The 25715-nt window shown below is 42.3% G+C and overlaps 2 protein-coding genes and 1 non-coding gene across 5 annotated transcripts; 2 read left to right on the top strand and 1 right to left on the bottom strand.

Annotated features, from left to right (window-relative positions):
- The first annotated feature begins 2902 nt into the window (after positions 1-2902).
- Positions 2903-11399, top strand: LOC138630464 (protein mono-ADP-ribosyltransferase PARP14-like). 2 transcript variants are annotated; one of them, XM_069714834.1, is made up of 14 exons: positions 2903-3213; positions 3308-3429; positions 4092-5600; positions 5695-5931; positions 6624-6848; positions 6933-6987; positions 7058-7204; positions 7507-7569; positions 7672-7848; positions 7947-8132; positions 8256-8864; positions 9479-9615; positions 10028-10208; positions 10929-11399. In XM_069714834.1, exons 1-14 carry the CDS (start codon positions 3042-3044, stop codon positions 11213-11215), a joined length of 4107 nt encoding a protein of 1368 aa, XP_069570935.1. In that variant the 5' UTR covers positions 2903-3041; the 3' UTR covers positions 11216-11399. The 2 variants fall into 2 exon arrangements, with proteins under 2 accessions (XP_069570935.1, XP_069570934.1); XM_069714833.1 differs by having other exon boundaries at positions 7947-8153.
- Positions 11400-11681: 282 nt separating this feature from the next.
- On the bottom strand, positions 11682-25642 carry f13a1b (coagulation factor XIII, A1 polypeptide b). 2 transcript variants are annotated; one of them, XM_069714835.1, is made up of 18 exons: positions 25497-25642; positions 24152-24269; positions 22555-22634; positions 21668-21763; positions 19123-19344; positions 17949-18137; positions 16770-17018; positions 16551-16669; positions 16363-16470; positions 16055-16229; positions 15549-15687; positions 15046-15149; positions 14795-14883; positions 14480-14633; positions 13530-13805; positions 13251-13411; positions 12965-13101; positions 11682-12762 (listed from the first exon to the last, which is right to left on the bottom strand). In XM_069714835.1, the coding sequence occupies exons 5-18, from the start codon at positions 19307-19309 to the stop codon at positions 12621-12623; spliced, it is 2229 nt and encodes a 742-aa protein (XP_069570936.1). In that variant the 5' UTR covers positions 19310-19344; positions 21668-21763; positions 22555-22634; positions 24152-24269; positions 25497-25642; the 3' UTR covers positions 11682-12620. The 2 variants fall into 2 exon arrangements, with proteins under 2 accessions (XP_069570936.1, XP_069570938.1); XM_069714837.1 differs by having other exon boundaries at positions 25507-25642.
- Positions 19907-19980, top strand: trnan-guu (transfer RNA asparagine (anticodon GUU)). The gene has a single exon. It is a non-coding gene; the product is annotated as a tRNA-Asn (tRNA).
- Positions 25643-25715: the final 73 nt, after the last annotated feature.

Here is a 25715-nt window from a genome sequence, read left to right as displayed (position 1 = left end):
GCGACACCATCTGGACCCGTCTCCGGCTCGTGTTCAAGACTCGTCACAAAGGAGGCCGGTTCATTTCTTCAGGGTGGCGAATTTACTATGAGAAGTTATATAATAAATCCTTTTTAATTAGACCCAACTGTGTCATGGTGGTATTTTTCTGAATATATCAAAGAATTTGAGTTCCGATATGAGAATTCTGATTTAGGTTATGATTGACTGATTTTATATTGATTTTGAATTGATAATTTGTCCAATATTGGACTGGTGCCCCTTCTAATAACAAGAGCAATATTTAATCCTCACGAATTAAATTGACATCACGCTACATTATTATAATAAATAATATATAGAATTATTTATTTATTGCTGATCATGTTATTGTCGCAGCAGGCAAGAAGTGCAGGCTCAGCAACATTTAGCCGCAATTTAAAACATCCCCATGTTTGCTACTATAGCTAATCCATCCATTCATTTCTGTTTACTTTTGATTGAACACTGACACAAGCAAATTAAGTATCTAAAAAGTACTTGGAAAAGCTCGAGGAGGCTGGAACATGTTCAGAAAGGGACACAATAATAGGAACAAGTCCCAGATTGAAAGATGCCAGACATTTTCTTTGAGGAACTTTTGTTTTAGCTTCAGGTGCAAAATGAGGTGGTTTCAGTCCGGATCAAACAGAACCACGGTTCGTTTGCAGTGTGTGAAAACACTTTCTGGACAAATTAATGGACACCGAGGCAACCGTATCATCACTCATTAAAAATGGAAAAAGAAGAAACTGAGAAGTAGTCTGTTCATTAATTTTTCTCCTTTCAAAACTAAGAAGTCTTCCAAGCGCATTAAATGAAACAACAACAACAACGTCAGAGTAAAAGTTGCGACGTGAAGTCCAATCAAATGTTTCCGAGCTAACAAAAACAAAAAAGCTCGGTTCGGACCGTCAGGTGTGAAAATGCTTTTCGAAAAAAAAAGAAAAAAGATTGATACCACTCTCATATCTGTCTGTTAAATATGCAGCCACCATGAGCAGCTGGTGACTTCAGCTTAACGTGGAGACTGATAACATGTCGCCTCCTTACTGGCATCGTGGACTGAACTTATTTTGGGACCCATGGGCAGGAATTTGCTTCGTTCCCCATTTATCACCCTCTGAATCTTAAACCCGAGTTCCTGTGCTGAAGCAATACTTAATGTGGCGAAACACAACTTCACCTATTCTTTGCCACGTCTTGTCCATCGATTAGCCAGGACAAGCCTTGAGCAGTTTTTTCAGAAAGAAGTACAATCGTCACATTCCTCTACTCGCCGAGTGTGCAGACATCTTAAGCAGTGAGCAAAAATGGAGCAACTCAGATCAAGTGCAGCTGCTGAAGCTTTTGTTTGTCAAACTTCTCAACTCTGATGAAAATGTTGAGTTTTTACAATACAAAAAAAATTCCAATTTACCAGAGCCCAGAAGGATCCAGTCATGTCTGAACTTTTTTTTTTTTTTGTATCAGCATATAACCATGTAAACATTTACAGTCTCTGATAGTGAATTACGACATGTTTAACGTTTTATGAAAAGGCCTAAAAACAATGCTTATTGTCCCGATTAGAGTTTACCGTGTTCTCTATTCTCATTTTAAAACCTGTTCAAAGCCTCTGTAACCTTTAATACTCCCAAGAAAAAACATTTTTTTTTTAATTAATTAAGTAAAAGGGAAACATGCATAATTCTCAAGAATTTCTCTTGTTGAGTCATTCCATCATTAATGCGTTTCCAAATTTCATGCTAAATGCAGTGTCACAACAGACAAATACTTTGATCATCAGTCATCCAAAGTGACCTCCAAACACTTCTCTAATTGGTTCAAGTCCTCCATATCGTGACTAACCTCTCCCTAGAGCCGTCTAGCTGGTGCAGGCACTCCCTTTAGAGTCCTTCAAGCTCAGCCAATAAAATCTCTCCCAGCTAAACTACCCTCTGGTGGTATCCCCCATGTACCCCTCTGATCAATTCATTTGGTTGGCCCAAGTGCCTCCTTGGACAGAGGTGGTCCCTCAGAGTCCTTCTGGTCAAACCAAGTACTCCCTTTTGGGAAACCTCGTATCATCTAGTAATCCTAATTAGCCTCCCAAATTCAACTGTAGTTGATAAAGCTACCTCTGGTAGCCCCGAACTCAACGAACCCCAGTTGCACAGTAGCCAATAAAGCCTCTAAACATCCCAAGCTCTTGTATTTGACTCCGTTTGACCTCCAACAAATTTCGAGGATCAGGTCCAAGCCAACATCCCCAAGCATAATTATCAAAAACAAACACTGTGATCCATCTTTGTTCATCAAAGCCCTCCCTCTGTCCTGGTCTCACACTTGTTGGAGTGAACTTCTCAATCAAGTTAGGACAGTGGAGGCATCAAATATTACAAATATTTAAGAAAATATTAATTAATTAATTAATTGTTAAACAAATGAGCTCCGAGGACGACTTCAGGATGAATAATGCTGTGATCACATGAAAACAAACAATAAATACCACATAAGTCAAAAACTAAAACTTAAAGCAAGCAAATTTTACTGGACTATGAAGGGATCTCTGTATTTTAGTTTCAGTAGGACATCTAGTGGATTGTTAGCAGTACTGCAGGATGTCAAGTTACACAACACAATTGCCTGTGTGGTGGTGTATCTTTATATTTTTATTCATTTTTCTATCGTTTGAAATCACATGTGAAATGGATCAAAATGTCTTAATTTTTTCTCATTATTTTTTACTGGTGAAATAACTATCCATGAAATTTTTTTGGCATGATATTAAGATATCGTCATTGATGTCTTCATTATTATGTTAAAACCAAAGTACTTTTCATGGATCCGGCACAGCAGAACAAACAGGTAGATAACCCTTCAACCTAAACATGCGCCATTTATGTAGTATTTTGTCACAAGGAAGGGGTTTGCTATTTATAGCAAGTGAAAGTAAAACAGAAACTAATCATTAAAGTTTAGAACGGCAGTCAGGACACGGGCGTATAAAAAGCTCTCGTAGTTTTAGATTTGAAGGTGAAATGGAAGAATACCGACATTCATTGTTTTTTGAAGCCAAAGATCTGACAAGCAAAGAGAAGGAAACTATCAGGAGACACTTTCAAAAAAGAAGAGAGTCTGGAGGAGGTGAATGTGGACAGATAGAAAAGGTTGGAAGCAACATCTATAAAATCTGTTTCAAAGAAAAAGAAGGTAGGCAATGACACTGGGTTAAAGTGAGTTATTTGTAAAATATAATTTTAAAATATCATCCGTTTTATAACTTTGGAATTTTCTGTTTTTACAGATCAGGAAAGGGTTTTATCGAAGAAGTTTCACACCGTCAAGCTTCCTGGAGGAGAGCAGCGCTTGACAGTCAGCCAAACCAGTTCACCACAGATCCCCGAGCAGGCAATCAGTCAACCACTGGTGAGCGTCACTGCCAAGAAACTAGTCCCACCCCTGGCAAAAATATCTGGCCAAACAAGTTTCAGGGGAATTCATAGTTAAATGTCACTTTCAAATAATCATCACAAAGCAAATTGACCAACACTGTGTAATCTGCAAAACAAAGAGCCAATCTACTTTTAAAACGGGACCAATCAGCACATCTGGAAAACATCTGGTGGTGCGCCTCGTTGAAATCCAGAAAAAACAACTATTAGATAACAGATTACGGAAAAACGCATAAAAAAAAAGTTGCCAGCACCTGATAAACGATAGTTCACGATTCTGAAATCTTTTACACTATCCAGATTATTATTTGTTTTTGTTTTGTAGTCTTTGCTTTTAGTTTGGATTTTGAGTTTCCCGTTTCACTTCCTGCCCTTAGTTTTATCATCTTCCCTGCTTTTCCCTGATTTGTGTTCACGTGTCCCTCGCTGTCCTTCCCTCGCTGGTGTATTTAGTCTGTCCATGCACCTTTCCTCTTTCTCAGCTAATATTTTGAGTTTGCCTTTGTGTTCCTGTGCTTTTTGTTCCAAGTTAGCTTTGCAGCCAATTACCAAGAGGAATGCAAGTCTTATTATTTATATATAGTATTGTTTTTCATCTTACAATAACATGTTTTTGTTGATGCTCTTCTTCTTTAGACATTTGCGAAAGCCAACAACAAAAGTCTTGAGAAGATTTTCAAAGTAGATATTTTCCTGCTGTATTACCTGAGAGACGACACCAAAGCATACAGAGTCTTCCAAAAGCAGCTCTCTTTAATCGGCTGCACGGTGGAGTTTGATTTTGTGGAGGAGTGGGCAGTGGTGAGGGGGGATATTGAGAAGGGGCCCGGAGGAGCTGCTGGCGGTGCAGCGGAGACATGGGAGATACAGGTGGACCGGGTCTTCATCAGTCTCACCGAGAACTACATCTGCCATCACGTGCTTGAGCCCAAACAAGTGAAAGCGTTACTGCAGGACGCCTCCTTTGCCACTGACGATATAAGAGTCTACACGGAGAGCAGTTATCCTGTGGTTGTAGGAGAAGCTGAGGCAGTGAGGAAGAAGATTACAAATCTGGAAAAGAGCCAGCAAACCCTGCAGGAACTGCCAGTTGTGGAGAAGCAGTTGAAACTGGTGGAAGAAGAGTTCAGTCAAGAAATGCGTACGCATTATCCAGACATTAAAGTCCTCAGACAAAACGCCATGATCATCTTGGACGGTCCTGACAAAGAGGTCCAGTCGGGAGCGGCAAAGCTTGATGAACTGATTAAGAAGATAAAAGAAAAGAAAGTTCAGCTCCCGACAGCTTTGATAAACTTCGTAACAGTCAGCGGTGCCGTCTCCAAGTACCAGACTCGCTTCAGGCAGAACCTCAGAAATCCTGTTTCCATAGAGGTGGGGTCAGACCTGGTACTGTCCAGTTTGTCTTCTGATGCCCTGGAGGAGGCAGAGGCAGCAGTGTTGAGAGACCTGGCAGTGGCCATGGTGAAGCTGCAGGGTGCTGCAGCTGTACCTCCAAATCTAGACAGAGTGAAAGAAATCCTCCTCAAAGCCAAGAACGAGGTAAACCGTGTGGAGCTCAGAGTGGACGTCAGCTTCCTCCCTGCCGAAGTAGGCCTGGTGGGCTACAGCGACAATGTGAACAAGCTCAAAGAGATTCTTCACGACTTCCAGATGAATCAGGTTTTAACTCAAGAAGTGCTGAACCTGCCGCAAGCCGAACTGGTCGACTGCTTCGATACGCTCTTAAAGCTGTTCGGCATGAAGGAGAGCGAGGTGACCATAAAAGCCTCACATTTTCCAAACCCTTGTGTGTTGGTGGCTGGTCCCCGTTGTCAGGTTCAGGAGACCCAGCAGTTCCTGATGTCCGCTCTAGGCAGCCTGACCTCGGACACTTTGGTGTTCGACGGACCAGGGGCTCAGCGCTACTTCCAGGCAGACGGTAAAGTGAGCAAAGAGCTGGTGGAGAGTTCCTGTCGGGTTCTTATCAGGGAACAGAAAGCCGTGCACTCCCCGAGTGTGAAAACCAAACCTCGAAGCGTCAGCAGCCCCGTCAGCATCACGGCCAGACCTTCCAGGAATAGAAGCCGCTTCAACACCGTTGGCAGCTCTGCCGTTAACAAAACAATCCTAAAGATCAAGATTGGCAGTTTAGAGGATGAGCAGGTTGGAGCATTTCTATTCCTCTTTCCAATATCCCAAATCTAATCACAAAAAAAAAGCTAAGCAGCACTCTCATTTGTTGCCATGATTTCCACAGGTGAATGTGTTGGTGGCCCCCATGGTCAACAAGCAGCTGACTTCTACAAATATTGGTGCAAGTCTGTCCAAAAAAGCGGGGCACACCTTAAAGGCGAAATTTGTCACGGCGGCAGCGACCGGTACCTTCGTCCCCGGAGACGTCCTGCAGGTCGATGCGCCTCCATCTCTGGGCTGCTCCAAGATCTTCTTCATTGAGTGCTTGCCTTGGGACGGAGTCCGAGGGAGGAGCATGCAGGTGAAGTTAAATACCTTTTTTAAAAAGAAAAAAGAAAACACTCTTGGTGATGGGAAAAAAATTCAAGGTCCATTTACTGAAAGGAGACCGATCAAGTAGACTTCATAGCTGTAAAAAAAATATATTTTTTTTTTAATTTATTCTACTGAATGAGGGGGAAAATAACTGCAAACACTCTACAGCAATACGTATTTAGATATGCAACCTTTTCTGCCAATGGTTTTATCACAATCTTAGGAGAGACAATGCTATTGACTTAGTCCTCAGTGGTTTGACTACAACATCCGCGGACTTAAAGCTCTAAACGAGGCGTCTTTCATCTGAAGAAGGGAAAACAAAAGCAACCACTCAGCGTCCCGGCCGTGGACATGGCTCCCAGCATCCACTGTCCAACAATAAATATATTTAATAAAATGGTGTGGTCTCTCTTTGGGACTTTTATCACACCACATCACAAATACTGTCCGCAGCAGAGGTACCGGCGGTGCGTCGTTACAGTCCTGAACACATTCACGCTGCTGCATTTGTTTGTACTCGCAAAACCTAACAGAAGCGGTTGTTCCCCCGCATGCACTTACCTGTTTTTAATCTGCCTAACAAGGTTTAACTCCAAACTTCACACATGGACTTGGAAAGAAACGTGCAATGTAAGAGTTGCCTTTAAACTTTTGGTTTTCCTTTTTTTTCTTCAGGCTCTGGGTAACGGGCTCAAGAGATGTGTGGACCTCTGTGTGCAGCAACACTTGAGTTCAGTGGCCTTCCCTGTAATCGGACCAGGACTCGTCTTGAAATACCCGCTGAGAGAAGCTATTCAAGTGCTGACTGAGACTATTGTCCAGTTCGGATTGTCTGCATCCCCTGGATCTCTCTCCACCATCCACGTCGTCATTAAACCGGGCTACCCGGACTCCGAGGAGGTGACTGTCGCTACTCGCTGTAACTGGTCTGTATGATGCGTACGTGTATTATTTCTCGTGTAATGATGGCATTTCTATTTGCAGTGCTACCACGATGTCTACAATTACCTCAGATCACACATGAACCACGGAGGCCAAGGTAAACTACAGAACTGGTGGACTCACTATTTTCATCAGCATGCTCACTTGTGTGGTTTTCTTTCTCTCAGTGATCTTCAGATCCCTCACCAGTGACCTCGATGACATCACTGTGATACTGGGAGGCGGGGTCAAACTACAGCTGGTGTTTGGTGACATCACTAATGAGACGACAGATGCTGTGGTGAACACGACTGACTTCAAAAACTTTGAACACGGTAGGTGAGAGCGCCACCAGCAGGTCAGTTACTGAGTCCAAATCTCAACATCTGCTTCATGAATTGGCAAAAAAGTAAATTCAGAAAATAAAACCCTAAATACGTTCCTTCAGTTGTATTGTATTTTGGGGGTTCAGTGGTAATGAGAAAATGTTAATGTGCTTTGACACCTGCATCCTCACAGAGCTGCTAACATGGCTGCAGTATCACGTAAAGCCCAACAAATGTCATTATTATCAGCCTGAACTTTGAGCAGAGCGCTAACTCGTGAAGCGTGCTGACATTTATTCTTTATTTCACAGACGGTGTGTGTAAAGACATCTTGACCATCGCTGGACCAGAGGTGGTGGCTGAACTGAAAGCAGGTGATGAAGAGCACCAGCTGTACACGACCCAGCGACACACGCTAAGCGTCTTCTTACCTGCGTACTTACACACTCGCGCTTCCCGTGTCGTTTCGTCTGTAGCACAAGTGGGCCGAAGAGGCGTTTTCGGATCCCAGGCGGGACGGTTCCCCTGTAAAAGAATCTTGCATGTGTGCGGCGAAAAGGATGCAGGTGTCATTGAGCAACTCATGTGTGGCATCGTTGGCTATTGTGAATCGTTCAGATTCAAGTCTGTGGCAATTCCTGCCATCTGTGCTGGTACGTCTCTGTTTGTACATCATGAAAACACACCTACCTCTGTGTGAGTTTGGTGGTTCAACGCTTTTGATCTGATGGTGAACTAATGACGTGTGCAGGCACCGGTGGGTTGGATCCGGGCGTCGTGGCGGGTGCCATCCTACGGGGGATCAAAGCTGCCACGTCCACTCGTCTCTACACCCTCGAGGACATCCGCGTTGTCCTGATTAAGATCGACGTCTTCTTGGCGTTCAAAGAGGAAGCAATGCAGATGTTTTCCACCACTGTAGTCAACACAAGTGACAGTAATTCTCACAAATTGCCTTGTAACTTGAATTCTGTCTTTTTAAATCAGGATTCAGATTTTTTTTGATTTTTTTATCTCATTTTATTGTGAATTTTACTGATAGTTTGACTCAACTTTTCAGCGTCCCTGCCTCAGCTGCCACCAGTGCAGCCTCCACCGTCTGCGAGCGCAGACATGAGCAGCCTCCAGACCAGCGCCGCGGCCCGGCAGTCCGCCTTCCTGTTCCTGGGTCTTTGCAAACAGGATGTCGACGATGCCAAGGAGAAGTTTGAAAACCTGTGTCAGACACAGTGCCTCACTCAAACCTTCAAAAAGGAGGAGCTGGAGGCACTCACCCAGGACGAGATGGAGGACTTGAAGCGGCTGGTGGACGCCGAGGGCCTCTACGTAAAGGAGGAGCCGGTCGGCAGCTTTAAGGTGAGCGGCCTGAAGGACGGAGTCAACGAGGCGGCGCGGATGATAAACGTGAGTCTGCAGGACAACCTCAGGAGAGCGATGAGAGTCCGGGAGGAGGAGGACCTGTACACCCGCGTCGTCTGGTGCATCATGGGACGAAGCGGCACCTGGGAGAGACTTCCCAAAACAGCCAATCACGACCTGGAACATAAAGTAGCGAGAGTGATGGTGGACTCGCAGGGAGACTCGTGGGTCGTTGATCTGCAGACGATGCAGGCCGTGGAAACGATAACCGGACTTGCGATGAAGCTGAAGCGACTTGAGAATCTGCCAGGTGAGAAGATGCCTCTCAGAAGGGCTTTACCGATACACGAGAGCAAAATAAATCACACTGAAATGTTATGATTATGTGGTTAGAGAATGGTGGTAAAAGAAAGGAATTTCACAGCTCAAAAACTCACCTTTGTGGTCCATGTGGTCGCCGCTTCTGGAGCTTTTGATCACATGACCTTCACCAGCAAATCCCCATTTGTCGTGGAGATGAAGACGCTCCATGTTTTTGACCTTGTTGGTTTTTGAATTGAGTTTTAAGGTGAAAAACAATCATCGCAGAAATTGAGAAAATAACTTTAAATATAAAGAATTCATACAAAGGTTTAGTTTTACATATCTGCCGCCCATAATAATTGATAATGGTACATGTGGTATCGATTGGACTTCATTTACCAAACAAGGAGTTTTGTTTTGATTTCCTTCACACTGACACTCTATACAAGATTTGCAGTACATCATAAAATAATCCCCCTCGGGGATTAATAAAGTAACTACCTAACCTAAATAAAGCTGCAATGAAGGCTTCTACTGCATCTTCACTGTATTTGAGACCTCGTTGCCTCACATGACCTGATGACAGAAAACAAACGTCTAACTCCTCTGATTTGTCGTCAGACTTCGCTCTTCCTCTGTACTGGGACAGCATGGCCGCCAATGAGATGATGAAGGTCGTTGCACTGCAGCCTTCCTCTGCAGAGTACCGGACGGTGAAGGAGCCCTTCAAAAGAACGTCCACCAAGTCGGTGGTGAAGGTGGGAGACCCGTTTGATTGTTGGTAGATACACTGCTGAAAACAAAAAATCTGAAAACGTGCTGTATATTGACTGAATACTTAAGTTAAAGAAAGGAGGCGAAATGTGTCGGGTCTATTCTACTGTTTTAAGTTTTTTCCAACGTTTCAACCTAACAGCTGCACCTATGTCATACCACTAACTCCGATGTCCATTGAATTAATGTCCACAAATATGCTCAGAAATGACATCGTAGAAGAAAAAAAAAAAGGGTCTCTTTACAACTCCAGAGGCTGAGATCCAACATGTTTTTTTCAGGTTTCCAAGTATTAAAGTCATTCATTGGCTGCTGTGCATACAGCCGTTATGCTTCCTGTATGGACGTGCCAAATTTGCTGAGGATATTAAAACCCCTTCGCTGTTTTTCTGTCAGATCGAGCGTTTGCAGAACGTCCACCTGCGTCGCGTCTATGAAGCCCAGAAGAAGCACATTTCTGACAAGAACACGCAGCAGGGTGGAGCCGGAGAAAAGTTCCTTTACCACGGGACCACTCAGGACAACTGCGACGCCATCATGAAAACGGGCTTCAACAGGCGCTTTGCTGGACAGAACGGTAAACGATCTTTGGATGCAACCGACAAAAACTGAAACAAACTCCGGTAATCTGTCAGTTTGTTGGAAACACAGAAGAAAGTCTGGTTTCCTTCTGCACCCACTCAAAGGAGTTAGGAGGAGGTGGTTAGTGTCAGGAGATGAGGTCGTAGCTAATACTCTTCAGATTTGAAATATAATAAATTCTACCTCTTTCAGGGCAACAAAAGACTTTCAAGAAGGGGAATTAAAGATTACAGAAAAATGTTTTTAGAAAATTGAATTCAGACTTTCTCTCATTTCTGAGGAAAGCAGAGTTGCAATAATCTATTTCTAAATTCCTGACTCATGTTCCTGATGCAAAACTTCCTTTGTAAAAGCTCCCCAAAATTTTTCTCTGCTGTATTTCTCTTTCCTGAACTGCTTTCTCCTCCTTTTTGTTTTTCCTTTCAGTTGTGCCTTTGTTAAAAGTACAAAAATAATACTAATGTCCACATTTTACTGATGTCTTGAAGTGTTGGAAAAGTTCCACATACAAGCTGTCAGTACCAATAAAATACCAGCTTGTGTCACACGTCCAAACAGTCCAGAGTTGAATTTTTTTTAGTTTATTATACCAATGAGTCTTTCCCTAACCATAAACTAGTAGTTTTAGTTACCTAAAACTCACCAAACCTTTGACTCTTAAGTTTTTTTTATGATCCTTTCGAGTTCATATTGTTAAACCCGCTTTTTCTTACAGCAACTCTCTACGGTCACGGTACCTACTTCGCCGTGAAAGCCGCCTACTCGGCCAACCCCATCTACTCCAAGCCGGCGGCCGACGGCTCCCAGCTGATGTTCGTGGCCCGAGTCCTAACGGGCGTCTGCACGAAGGGCAGCGGCGACATGAAGGTGCCCCCGCCTCGAGACCCGCAGCAGCCTCACAACCTCTACGACAGCGCCGTGGACGACACCGACAACCCCACCATGTACGTGGTGTTCCACGACAACCAAGCCTGCCCGGACTACCTCATCACCTTCCAGTGACAGCGAGGGGGAGCGGGGGGGGAAGAGGGAGTCAAGTTTTTATGAGTGTTGAAAATCTGAAGTCTAATGAATGAATGAATGAAGAGGTTTGTTCTCAGGTGTTTGCGTTAATGTATTCTATGTTTACAATTACATGAATGGTGAAATTTGTGGGTATTAAATTAAACCATTTTTTTTCCAGTGAGTCATTTAGATTTAAAGTTTAAGTGAATATTTCTATTTTAATCCAAAACTAGGACGAGAAAGTCTGATGCACTTTGCACACACACACACTACAAGATGTGTTTCTCACTTTTCAGAAATCAACGTATTTCCTTCAGGTATGAATCGAGTCTGATTTTGATTTGTTTTTTGAGAGTTTGTTTCGGTGTTAATCTGAAGTTGAAGACGTTGCTTCTAATAAATGGGAAAATGGCATCTTTTCTGACTGGCATGCATGCACGCTCAAGGAACATGTCACAGCACGATGCGTTTATTGATCCTTTATTTGGCTGATATTTGCATTAATTATTGCACAGAAGAGAAGAGTTGGAAGATACATTTGACTGCTTTAGAAACACTGACATTTTAATTGTGTTGTGGAAAAAAAAGCTAAAGCTGGATTTATCAATATTTTGTATAATATGAACACAAGATAAAATAGGTCACTCGTGTCCACTGAGAATTATCATCCGACTCTGCTGATAATTTTTGTGTCTTTTGGCTTGTTGTTTTGATTTGATGGGATATTTACTATTTGGTTCAATTTCTGGCCACCATTGATCCTGTATGTGGCAACCACAGAGACACTCAGGAAACTTAGCTCTGATAAATCCACCTTATGTTAAACGGCAAGCAGATAAAGTTAGAAATGAACTGGTGAACAGACCCATCCTTTAAAGAGACATATCATTTATCATGAATTGGTGATTAATGTAAACCAAGTTAAAAGTGAATATTTGACACCAGAAGTCCAGCAAACAGCTCCAGTGCTGTGATACTGATGTTCAGTTTGTCAGCTGTATTAGATGTTTGCACTGATTGGAGGAACTCTGACCCCTGGTGGCCAGAAATAATTTCGTGCAAATTTAAAATTACACTTTTCTTTTATTTATGGTTCTTTTGAGCCATAAATTCTTAAGATTTTCAAATAAAAAAATAATTAAAGCAAAATTGCTTGTGGTTCCTTTCTCTTTTGATCTTAAAGATAGACGATAAACAATGAGCCCTGTATTTGTTATTTATATTCATAGAGGTCTTAACAAACTTGCTCTTCTAATGCTTATTGTGTCTGCAGTATTGTAAAACCTTTGTCATCATAAATGCTGAAGCCATACCTGTGGTGAACCTACAGTTACACGTTAAAGGCCTTAAATCTGGGCTGCAGTATAGCTGAAGCTGAGTGAGGAGGCGCGTCGGCGGCTCCTCAGGGGTCGATAGTGACGGACGCCTGGCCGTGGACCTGCCGGAGAGCCGGGCAGTCCAGAGTGGCAATCACCCTGGATCTGCCGGCCCGGTGCGGGGTGAACAGCTCGCTCCAGGTCAGAGAGGAGCCTCCTGGGATCAGACTGAAACCAGCGGGGGAGGGAGGGGGTTACCAGAGAATACCAGAGAAACTGATATTAAGAGAAGCGCCTTTCATATCCATGCAACATAACATCTGTGAGGATATTATAATTTCTGACTGTTATGGATTTCGTTTTTTGACATTTTTTACATTTGATGCAAACACACCTTCTTCTTCCTCCTCTTCCTCTGCGCGGAGCTCACCTGTAATATTTGAACTTGGGCATCATGATCCCGGGTCCCTCCATGCGGATGTAGACGCCCTCCAGGTTGAAGCTGAAGGGGTTCGTGAACTGCACGGTCGCCATCATCTCTTCACTCACTTTGCCTTCACCGGACACCTGAAGCACACACGGGACACGATAAATGACTTCACGAGAGTTCGTTCAACCGGCTGTATGAGAGCGATCAGAGCGTAGAAGATTTAAAGAGCCTTTACAACTGGCCGATGCCAACAAATCACAGATAAAAATCGAGCACGATCTCAGACCTCGACGACGAGCTTGGGGTTGCGCAGGGTGACGACCTTCATGGCGGAGACGATCTGGCCGGTCTCTTTGATCTTCCCGGTGACGATGAAGTTGAGGTTGGCCTGTTCCACCAGATACTTCATGTAGTTCTTGGACTCAACCACCACTAACTCCTTAACACCTGCAAAGTGAGAACAAGCGTCACTCCGCTGACTCAGCTTCGTCACAGGCGAGACCACCTGCACACGCAGGAATTGAGATGAAGTGAAATGTGTAACGAGTCCGCTCCTCCTGCTCACTCTTCTGGGGGCCGATGGTCATTCTGGGGGTGGTGAACAGGAACTCGGTGCTGGTGACTCCGGTGTAATACACCACGCTGCCGCTGATGTAGGCGTCCACCGTGCGGCGCTGCTCGCTGCGGTTTATGAACTCCAGGCTCAGCTCGAAGCCGTCGCCCACGCTGATCTCCAGGGTGGGCAGGACCAGGTCCACGTCAGCGGGCGGAGGCTCGGACATCTCCCGCTTACAGCCAAACTCTTCAGCCTTTTCCAGGACGGTCCGCTCCTCTGTGCTGCCTGGATCGGGTCATTGAAACATACCAGTGTGTTTGAAGAATTATATAAATTAAAGAGAAGAATATCTATTTGTTTAAAAAATATATATATATTTCAGGATATCTGCACAAAGTCATATTTGCAGATGTGAGAACTTTTGACTGTGCTTAAGATAAAACTTTCAGTCTCTAAAGTCTTCCAAAGAGTTGGTAAAAAAAACCCAAAAAAACCACCAGAACTACCAAGTTTGGAGCTGATTTCCAGTCCATCTGGAGCCACGTCCTCCCCAGCAGGACACACAGCAGGAATTTTGGTGCCAGAAAACAGTCAAGGGCGCCAAAACTGAAATGTTATCATCCTTGATTTAATTAAATTTTCTATCTGGCAGTTTTACAGATCATGAAAAAATAAGACTGATTTAGAGACTGATAATCCATCACAGTCAACATGAAGCCTTTCAGAGTGTTTCTGCTTGAGGCGTTTGAGTTTTTCTGTTTTTTATTAAGACATCGTGGTCAAGGTATCTTTATTTATGTATTCATGTTCAGAAATATTTTCCTGATGGCTGATTTATTTACTTTTCATGTCAATTTCATGTGTTTTTTTTTTTTTTTCAAGGTTGAGGCTGCAGCAGAAAAACATTTGTTCTGCTGTTTCAGAAAAGGCTGAGATTTGTGTTGGACGTGTTCACCGACCTTCAGAGAACTTGTACTGATCGGTGATGTCGTGGCGGGTCACGTCTCCTGCAGCTTTGGTCAGAATCATGCGGCCCACGTGAGTCCGGTTCACTTTGACGGGCTCCATGGTCCCGTCACTGCTCCGGGAATAAAACACCACGTCGCTGTTGACCTGCGGGGAGACAGACAGAGACGCTGCACAAAAACACCAGCCTGCATGTTGGTAAGGAAACATGACGACGAGCGCGTGACACGGTTCTTCAATACAATCACTTCCTCAGCAATTCCAGCAAAAAGCAAAAATATACTTTTTGGAGGACTGACGAGACTCACCTCAGCAAACACAAAGGGCGCATCGAAAGGGAAGCAAATCTGTCCGTGTTTGATGGCCTGGACTGATGCAGGTCCACATCTGTACATCCCTTCATGGTTAACGGAGGAAGAAATGAAATAATCAGAGAATATATGACGAGAAAACGTGTCTATTTCTCTGTAAAGGACTCAATTAATGATGAATAGAACTCGTTGTGGCCGATAACCTGCTGTTGAAAAGTCAAGAATGGTTTCATGATGTGATTATTTACCATCGCTGGTCTCCTGTGGTGTTGAATCCACAACCTGCCAGCCTCCAAAACCAGCCGGGAGGTCTGGTCTGGACATGTAGCATTCGTTCCAGCAGTGATAGTTCCTGACAAAAACAAACATTTTACATATAATTAGAGAACGTGTAGATGGAAACAAAGTCCTGTTTTGGTATTATTTAGTCATTTTTATAGCAGGCTACAAATACAATATACTTTTGATTATTAAAAGCAGAGGGATTTGTCCCCTGGGGACCATGAATATCCACAACAGGTTTCAATGTAAATGTTCTAAATCACTGATCAAAGTGTGTGAACTGAGGGTCTTTTAATGGAATGAAAAGCCAGCAGTGACCAATAGGAATCATCTTCTGGGGACCATGAATGTTTTTGTGTGCGAATGAAAGTGCTAACAGACATTTTTACTGGGCGTACTTTCCACAAAACAGGTCAAAAACCTACAATCCGCTGTGATTAATGAGGCACTGAAAAGGAAGACACGGTACCAGATCGAGTCCTTGGTGCGGTTTCGGTCAATCCTGCCGTTGTCGTCCAGAATTATGTCCGTCTTCAGGTTTCCATCGTTGTCATGAGCGGAGTAATAGTTGGTGACGACTCGGGACGGAATGCCCAGACAGCGCAGGACTGGAACACAGAGGCAGAACGTACAATGAAAATCAAGGATGGGAATCAAGGAAGGAAATAAACAAGGAAGTTTTCGACTGAACTCTGAATAAAAGTATTTCAGCAATGACGAGGCTTCAAAGAAAAGGTGCCTCCATGTTTCCTTTCTTTTCTCCTTCAGTCTAGTAATGAAATCAAGTGGAGGTTTTCTTTTATGTGCATCATTAGTTTTTATTTGGTTATATCTCCTTGGTTGCCTTGGTTCCCGTCACTTTATGACTTTTCATTCTCACCTTTCCTTCTCATTATTACCTTTAAAACTTGGATTTGGGTTTGGAAAGGAAAAATCTCTCATTTTAAAATGACTTGGATGCAGTGAGAGTCTCACAGGTGTTGAAGACGGCGGCGTAGACCCAGCACTGAGCGTAGCAGACGGGCATCTTGCTGCTGGCGTAGCCGAGCAGGATGTCGGTGCTGCCGGTCCAGGAAGTGGGCGCCACTCCGTAGGTGTAGTCGCCGCTCCAGTTCCCCACCAACACGCCTTCGTCGTCACGGGAGTTCAGCTGGATCGAAAAAGACCCGATTTCAGATATTTACTGCTCGAACTACAAATAGTACACTGGGATTTTTACATTTTAAAAAAACCCAACTGGTTTCTGTGTTTTAAAGGAGGTGCATGAATAGTTTCTTTCTCACCATGGCAGAAGCCTTTCTGGTCACCTTGATGGGGTCGCCTCTGTTGGTGATGGGCATCTCCGACCTGTCCATGATGTACAGGCAGGCGTCCAGGACTCCATAGTTGAACTAGGAAATAAATCCAGTTCAGTCAAAAGACTTCATCAGTAAATAAGTCTCGGGAGGCCTCCGTGTGTTCATTGTCCCACCTGTCCATAGTTCCAGTCTCTCTCAGCGATGTCGTCGTAGGCGCCGTGATAGATGATTCCCATTTCGGTCATCACACACTCCTCCCTCTCGCTCTCGTCGTCCAGAAACACGGCATCGGCTGAGGGGAAGACAAACAGGTCGGGTGGTTGTTTTAGGATCATGAAAAGTGAGACGGAAGCCAGGAAACATCACGCGCTCCAGCTGCGGCCTGAACAAACCTGCCACCCAGGGGTTGAAGAGGATGTAGAGGTCTCGGCTTTTGTCCCGTCGGGTCCTGCGGACGCCGTGAGGCGTCAGCACGGCGACGTACAAGTGGTACTTCCCCACGATGCAGTTGGCCGCCGGGGTGATGCCCATGGTGACCGTGTTGTCGGAGGCGTCTGTGATGCGGCCTTCCCAGGAGCTCTGGCGCTCCTTGGTGGGGAAGACGGGGATGTAGGTGCCTTTGCTGAACTGAGGGCTGGAACCTGAGTGACACGTATGTTAGTGAGAACTAAGTATGACAACATGTTATACATTATACTGTAAGTGTGTCAAAGTTGTGTAATAAACAGTCAGAAAAATTAAAAGAAAAGAAAAAATGTCCCTGACTTCCACTGACTAAAAAGCTCTATGACCTGGGAAGAACATAAAAAGATGCTGAGTAGACAAGAAACAGACACATTTCTGTGAAGAACGAGCTGCCACATGAACGAAATTAAATACATGTCTGAATACTGGTTGTCGAGGCAAATCATTTATCTAACAACAACGTTAATTAGCTCAAAATTTAGTAAGTTCAATTTCTGTCAGTCAGCACTGACGCTACTAAACATACAGATTGACAATAATTAGCTAACTAACATTATAACATGTAAATATTACATTTTGATGAATGGCAACTAACATTTAAATGCGCAAACAGCATTTCTTGGTATTCCATGACTGAGCTTAAAAAATGATCAAATTCCTCGACTTTCCCTTTCTGGAAAAGAGCTTTTAAAATTCCCTAATATTCCCCCTGAAAAAAACCACCTATTTAATATTCAACTATTTTTGCCCAACTGCTGTCCAGTATGTTTACAAGCGGGAAAACACTTTCAGCTGAAAGTGACGACTGAAAACCAGGAAACCGAAGAAGCTCTTCACCGACAGACCTTCTCAGAATTTGTCTTTCAAAATATGATATGCGAGTAATAAAACGTTAAATATGATGACGAGAAGGACGTTTTTTTTCTTAATTGTAACACAGTAAGACAAAAGTTAAACACCAACATATATTGAAGGAGACGGCAGAGTTTAGATAAATAAGCTTTTGTAGCACTAAAGTAGATGTTATGGACTTTTTCGTATCACCAGTTTGTTTTTTTCCTGCAGCATGAAGAGCATTAAATTAGTTTACGACATGTGAAGCTCACCGATGATAAACTCCACAGCGAACTTGTCCTCCCCGGGCTTGTAGGGACGGTTGAAGTTCATCTTGACCTGGAACTCTTGTCCTCGGCGGACGATGAGATAGTCGGAGCTGAACAGCATGGTGTGGTGCTCCATCTTGTTACTCTCGTTGGGCTTCTTCATCATGTCCACGTCCCAGATGTCCAGATATTCTGAATGGACGGGAGACGGACAGGAGACGGGAAGGAGGAAGGTCTCAAAAAGGAAATGTGTTGTCACGGAGACACAAAAAACAAGTGGACAGGCTTTTTATGGAGAATCTGCGTACGAATTATTCTCTTCTTCACTTTAGAGTGAATTATTTAATCACTTAAAATGTTGATAGCTCAGATAATTAATACTGTAGAGAACAACGGCAGACAAAATATAAATGAGCAGTTGATTATTCAATAATTTCCGATAAAAAAAACAAAAACAAGATCAGTTTGGATACCATTTTTTTGGTCAGTTTTAAGTCTTAATTTTCAGTTTAAATCCACAGATAAATTTACTGATTTTGTAAAAAAGAAAAAAAAGTTAAAACTCAATCAATCACCAGTGACTGGTTCACCTGTTGCCTGTATTGGCTTTTGTTTTAAGGCTTTATTTAACTAGTTTATGTCTCTGCCTAACTATCCTCAGCACCTCTTATGTAACTAGAGCAAAAAAAAACAAAAAAACAACTGTAATGTTCTATCATGAAAAAGTTCTTCTTTTTGTCGTAGTCACCCCATGAACTGAATCCTATCTTTTGGGAACACAGTTTGGGAAAAAAATGTTCCGTTAAAAAAAAAAAACATCAGCAATGATTAAGAAGGAAAACGCGGTCGACTGTTTGTTTGCAGCTGTTTGCTGTCGGTCGGGTGAAATTCCCGTCACATCTGGTTATCTCTCTGTGGTCACATGCGACGGGAAGTGAGTGGAATTTATCCTGTTTGGGCGTCAAACATACGTCAGTCAAGTGCAACAGCTACTGGAAACTGTGTCACTGACAGGAAAAGGACTTTATCTTCTCCAACCGAGAAACCCCGTCTCATCTGTCTCCTGAAACAAAGACCTTCTGACCCGTGTCGTGTTCACAAACGAGCTTGCTGTGAAGAGAAAGAGACTTTGACACACAAACCCATACATGAACACACAACGACACTCCCGCCTCACCAGTCAGAGGTGGAAATCCTCTCGGGCCCGGTGCACCGAAGTATTCAATCTCAGGGAAGTCGGTGGTTTCGGAGTTGGAGCTGTCGATGGGAACTGTGCTGCGGCCCCGGTTGGTGACCTTGGGAGGAGGTCCGGTGGGAGGAGGGGGAGCTGGAGAAGGGATCGCGGTGGCACCTTGATCAGACATGATGAGTATCCAAGGGCACGATTACTCGTTAGGACCTGAAAAGGAAAAAGAGTAGAGAAAAGAGAAAATATTCCATTGCGATCAGCATAAGATTTATCATTTGTGCAATATTAAAAACGAAATACTATTGTAAATCTTTGGTAATAAAGGGTTATGATACCATGTCTGAAATGGAAATGAATTGCTTGTTCCTTCGTAGTTAATTTATAAAGCTTCTAAATACTGAATTTCCAATCTTTTCTGAGTGAAATACGACATGAGCTGCCAAACATGCACCTTTTTGATCACGCCAGTCTCTGCAATCGGATAGCGCGTTCGGCTGTTAACCGGAAGGTTGGTGGTTCGAGCCCACTCAGGGACGTATTTTGTGCTTAGTAACATAATGATGAGCAAAATCTTAAGTAAAAAGTAATGATCTGAAAAGGAAAACATAGCAGTGCCTCCATACCTGAGGATGAATGGATACTCATCCACTATGTGATCTAATGCAAGATATCACCAGCACGTAGAGATATTCTGTTACAGGTATTTCCCATAAAAAATCCATTCAGATTTCCGGAGTAAAAAAACCAGGCCACGCCCCTTCTGATTACGCAAGTCTCTGTGGCGCAATCGGATAGCGCGTTCGGCTGTTAACCGAAAGGTTGGTGGTTCGAGCCCACCCAGGGACGTGTTTTGTGCTTAGCTCATGATTTCTATTTCTTCACCGCGGACAGTTTGCAAAATCTTAAGTAAAAAGTACTTTACTGAAAGGTGGAAAAACTAAAATAGCAGTATGCATTGGCCATAATACAAAAAAAGCACGTACTTCTGCTAATATAAGTGGGGCTTCACGCATAACAAGGTGGATTATGTCAGCCTTAATGTGCCTGTTTGTCTGCCATGTTGTTACTCTGTCTATTCCCCAGAAGCTATCTGTGCCACCGGTGGTTCAGGTGCAAACAGAGCTTTCACTGTGCTACGAGATGACTCATGCAGCCAGACATTGTCCAAACTTCTCCCCTCATCCAGCACCCGCCCACATTACGCAACAGTGAGTCTTACTTTCAGGCAGGTGTTTGGACCACTAACTTGACATGCAGTGCACTTATCTGGCATCTTATGAAAACAGTTGTTGTGTATTTAATAGTTAAATCCGTCTTACCACATACTTCTGTAATGATTACAGCCGTAACGTCGTACCTTTACTCCCTGAAGTTGCAGCCCACTCTGCCTGTTTGAGGCAGGTTTTAGGTGGACCCCATGTGGGTGAAGGGTTGATGCAATTCGAGTTCTGTTTCATGTTTAGATGAGTCACAATGAGTACATTGATGGTCTTTGTTTACATCACACCTAAGGCTAAGTTTGAATCCTCTAGTTTATTCAGTCACCACAGTGGACATTTGGGTTTTAGTTTTTTGTTTTGTTTCACCTTTATAGACTCTTAATTCCTTTGGTTAACCATAAATGGAAAAATAAGGTGTTTGGGACACAAAGTGTGACTTGTGCAAATTCCTCACATTTTCAACTGGCATCACTAGTACTTTAAAAATAACCCAATACTATCATGACTATGTAAATGAACTTGCAGTGGATTATTCTTTGTTATTACATTATCACAACTACAACTGCAAGTAATCATTATTTTTATTAGTAGTTCATTTCTTGATTAATGGCTAAAGTCAGAATATAATGACAAAGAATAAAAAGAGAAATCTTCAAACCACTTGCTTCTAATTTTACCACATATTCTAAAATACTAAGGAAACCTGCAATTATTTACGTTTGAGAAGCTTAATTTAGTTAACTGTCATTTTCACTAAAAAAGTGACAAACTTTTCGTTTTTATTTCACTTCTAATTTTGTTTAAATTTAACAACAACTATTATTACTACTTAAATGACCACTACTGCTCAATACGCAGCATTATTACTGTTGCTTTAATTTAACATACGCTCATATTATAATATACTGCTTACAGTACTCTTCTTACACTTAAGACAACTGTATTCTTACTGTGGGCCTATTTTTTTTAAATTTAAATACCACAAATGTAGATATTTGTGAAGTACGTGTCAAATTCATGCAATCAAAAAAAAGAAAGTGCATTAAATGTACATGTTGTTGTAGAAGAAGTTTTGTTGGAAAAACTCTGAGCCTTTTCCAAAGCTTGCACAAGAACTGCGGAACTTTTCTAATCAGCCTCAGATGTGTCAATAAAATGCATTTGCAGCTTCACATCTGGAAGTCATAAACATAAAAGTTACTAAACTCTTAAGGAATATCAGTGTAATCAAAATGTTGTGCTAAAGTAGAAGCATTTACTTCACAATCAAGCTTTGTGTGTGTAGAATAAATGTAAATGTAAAGGAGACACACCTCAGCTGGAGTTGTAGAGAAGAGCTGCTGTTGGTTGGAGTTGGTCTGCTGCTGCTGCTGCTGCATCCAGGGGTCGTCTGCTTCTGCTTATATACCCTACAGAGCCAAGGTAGAGCCATATATGTGTGTGTGTGTGTGTGTGTCTCTTTCAGACCTTTGCAGAGAAGCCGTGTTGCTGTGGGTGTAACTGGTCAGTCCAACTTGGGAACAGGATGTGGAATCTATCATCTATGTACAAGCCACAGCTGAATGGGGCTCAGAATGGGAAATAAAAAAAATAAAAAATAAATAGTCTGTGGGTTAAGGGGTTATTGTGATAGAGAGAAACATTTCTGCTGATACAGGAGAGAGGACGCAGCCTGAAAAGGTCTTCACTTCATTCAACTTTCTTAGATCTTTGTTGGGCTGTATTCTTTCTTCTCTGCTGTACTGTTATTTTGGCTGTCTGCAGGTTCAGACAGTCCAAACTACCTCAAAAGTGCTTTCAAAAACAAGTTACAAAGCGCTTTACGTAATATAATGATAAAATACAACAAAAATAACAGACAATAAAACATAATTCATCCATTTAATTGTTTTGTTTTGCTAACTAATAACATTTCCTTCACCGTCAGTTGAAGTTGTGTTTTGTGCTAGTTTACAAATGTTAGTACGCTGACACGCTCAACTAAGAAGGTGCAGACGGTGAATATTTCCCGTTACTCGTCGACAATTTTAGCCAGAGTCCAAATTAGACACCAACATTCGGTGGCGGCAGCAGAGAGTGCTGCTGTTGTTGTATTCTGACTTTGACCTCGCTCTGCTTTCTTAATACGACAGTACATAAATGTAAAACTCACCTGCTCAGTATTCAACAGAACAGAAAATATAAGATGCATCATTCTCACCCTGACATGTTTTTAACTTCCTCTTTTTCTTAGCATCCAAAAAGTGGCAGATGTCTCCTCTCCTCTTGCTCATGTTGAATCTGTAAATATAATTTAATTAAAAAAAACCATACAAACTATTGCAATTGCTCGGCCTTCACCACACATGGATTTTGAATACTGTTTAATTACCAAACAAGGTAAAACTGCCATCTATAAACGCTGACATCAAACAGGCTCACTAAACCGCCACGACCATTATCTATATGCAGCGATAAACTTTATGTTGATATAAAAACGTATCTCTACAGCGACTAATCTATCCAGGGTCTCACTACTCATGACTGAGCACCAGCGGTAGCTAACATTCAATAACATACTACGACATTTAGTATTGGTAAATAAGTCTTCTGAACATCATCATTTTTGTAAGTGGTTCGCCCCCGTTGAAATGTATTTTTAGTTGACACTGTAAAAAGTAGCGGTCTGCTACCTTCACGTGTTAATTTAGTGTTGCAAATTATTCATATTTGCCTTGATCCCAGTTTGTTGCCGTTCATTGTTTGTTCACAGGTTTGGCAAATGGGGCATGATGGGTATTTTAGTCTGTTTGTTCGCTAAATTAAGTGAAATGTATTTTAGCATTCTTTGTAGCATTGCTCATTTTAGGGTTTCAGTCGCAGGTTCACTCACCTTTGTTGGTGGTGTGGTGTATGAGGGCATATTTACCAGTGTGGTGTTTATATTTGAAGTGTTGGCTTTGGTTTGTGTTATCATTTCCACAATTAGGATAATCCTGCTGATGTTCTTCCTGATCTGTTTGGCCTGCGCTCGTTCTCTTGTGTTGTTGTTTTTTTTTAGGTTTGAGTTTTTGTTCTTAATAAAAAGGACACTTATGCAACAAGTTCTCCGAAAATGAATCTGTTTTATGTTGGAACAACACTTTGGTTAAGGCTAAGGTTTAGGTCCAAAACAATCAAAACCCAAAAAGATCGTTGTTTATTGGTCTGAATCAATACAGTTAACAATAGTAACTCCTTTGATGCAATCCCAAGACATTGTTTACTCACAAGAGATTTTAAAAAAGTTTTTATTAATGACTGATGATCACTGTGAATGACCACAATTGAGATGAACAGCCGAGAGTTGTATTCATGATTTGGAGTCTTTTAGGTGTCGGACAGCCTCGTATTTGGAGTGAATTAAAGCGTCTGCAGAGAGTCCAATAAGATTAATTCGTTTGACATTTGCAAAAAGCAGCACGCATGTGAAAAGGAATCCTTCTTGGTAAAATTCACAGAACACTTAACAGACCTCAGAACAGCTCCGCTCGGGTTAATGGTGCCAAATCAATACGGCTGATTCAGTCCTTTCCATAAACAGGGTTTGTTTTTATTAACCCTGACTGGTGCTGGAGGAAAGGCTGAATCATAATGAATATGATCTAATGTGTGTGTGTGTGTGTGTGTGTGTGTGTGTGTGTGTGTGTGTGTGTGTGTGTGTGTGTGTGTGTGTGTGTGTGTGTGTGTGTGTGTGTGTGTGTGTGTGTGTGTGTGTGTGCGTGCATGCGTGCGTGCGTGCGTGCGTGCGTGTGTGTGTGTGTTTTCATGGTACTCACTGGACAGGACATGAGAACATGTTGTACCATGTTCAACAGCCACGACGGTGCAGTGGCAGCAGGCAGCTCTGACCACAGGCCCGATGACAGGATGCTGGCTTTTCACACAATACAACAACTGTTAGAGGAAACAAACGAAGCTCTATTTTAGATTATAATGAATTACAACCAAGAAAAGAACCAATCAGTATTTTCCTTGTTTGCATTTGTGTGGATTTAGTTTTTATTCTCATACTCTTAATATGTAAAGTTATAAAAACAACAAAATGTTTTTGCATAAAAACAAACTCTGAAGAAGCAGAGCAGAGACCAAAGACATGATCGTTTTACAGTTATAAAGTATATTCAGTCAATAAAAAGTAGAAGAATACATTTAAACCTTTAACTAGATTATTTTAAACATAAATGTTGTTGAGATTTTAACATGATGAAGATATCATGTTTGATATCGAAAATGTAATACCTACTAATTGAACTAAAAGTTAAATAAATTTTTTTGTACTTGTTCCTGTTGTGTGTTTTTCCAGATAAGAAGATATACGTTAACCTAAACAACTAGAGTGAACATGAACTGGGTCTCCACAGATACAAAAAAGAGAGATAAAACAGTAAAAACATCCTCAAACAGTTCAATTGTGTCTAAAAGACCAAACTTTTACAGCGATGTTGTGTTCACTTCCTGTATTTTGCCTTTGATCAGTGAGGTTTCTTTGTCAGTTTCTGTTTGAAGAATCAACTCTGAGACTCAGTATTTTCTGAATGTGAATATGGGGAAGTGACTGGTTATTGGTTTCATTTAAATAAATTAAGGAACATAATGCAGATGTTCATCCTCTGATAAACTTTAAAAAAGATGTTTCAGTTTGAATACCAGATAATTTAACAGTTGTAAAAATGAAGTCAAATGTCTGTTTTGTCTGCAGTCTGTTCACTGTTGATGCGATGAGATGTCTGTTTGCAGGTGTTTTTTGAAACGGCAGCGTGTTGAGCTCTTCGGACCGCCGTAACCGAGCCGAGTTATCTCTGGCTCATTTGGAGAGGAAACAAAAGTTCCACACATTTACCACAAGGCAGCATCTGACGGTGAGGAGCTTTCATAATACTGAAGCATATGCATGCAAGTCCCCCCCCGCACTCCCCTCCACACACACACACACACACACACACACACACACACACACACACACACACACACACACACACGTTCTGTGTATCGTCCCCGTCGTGTGTTTTTCCATATAAGAAGATACCTAAACAACTAGAGTGAACATGAACATGTGCATGTATGAATGAATCTTTGCAACTGTGCGCAGCGGTGTTTCTGCTGCATGTGTTTTGCAAGCACCTTCACGTACAACGGTGTCATGACAGCTTTACGTGCCACCTCCTGACTTCCTGTCATATTGAGGGCACGCTAAAAAAACCACAGACGGGGGTCACGTGACGGAGCGAGCCTGCGACTTTCTTTAGTTCAGTTTTTGCAGCGCAAATCCTCCTTTTGGATCATTGAAGTGTTTCATTTTTCTTTCGCAATGATGTTGAAGAAATTCTGCCTGTAAATGAT

Source organism: Brachyistius frenatus, unplaced genomic scaffold, assembly GCF_029030835.1.
Source record: "Brachyistius frenatus isolate BFR_SWC_R1_liver_20210118 unplaced genomic scaffold, ASM2903083v1 Contig_135, whole genome shotgun sequence".
NCBI lineage: Eukaryota > Metazoa > Chordata > Actinopteri > Embiotocidae > Brachyistius > Brachyistius frenatus.
This window is presented reverse-complemented; position numbering and strand designations above follow the sequence as displayed.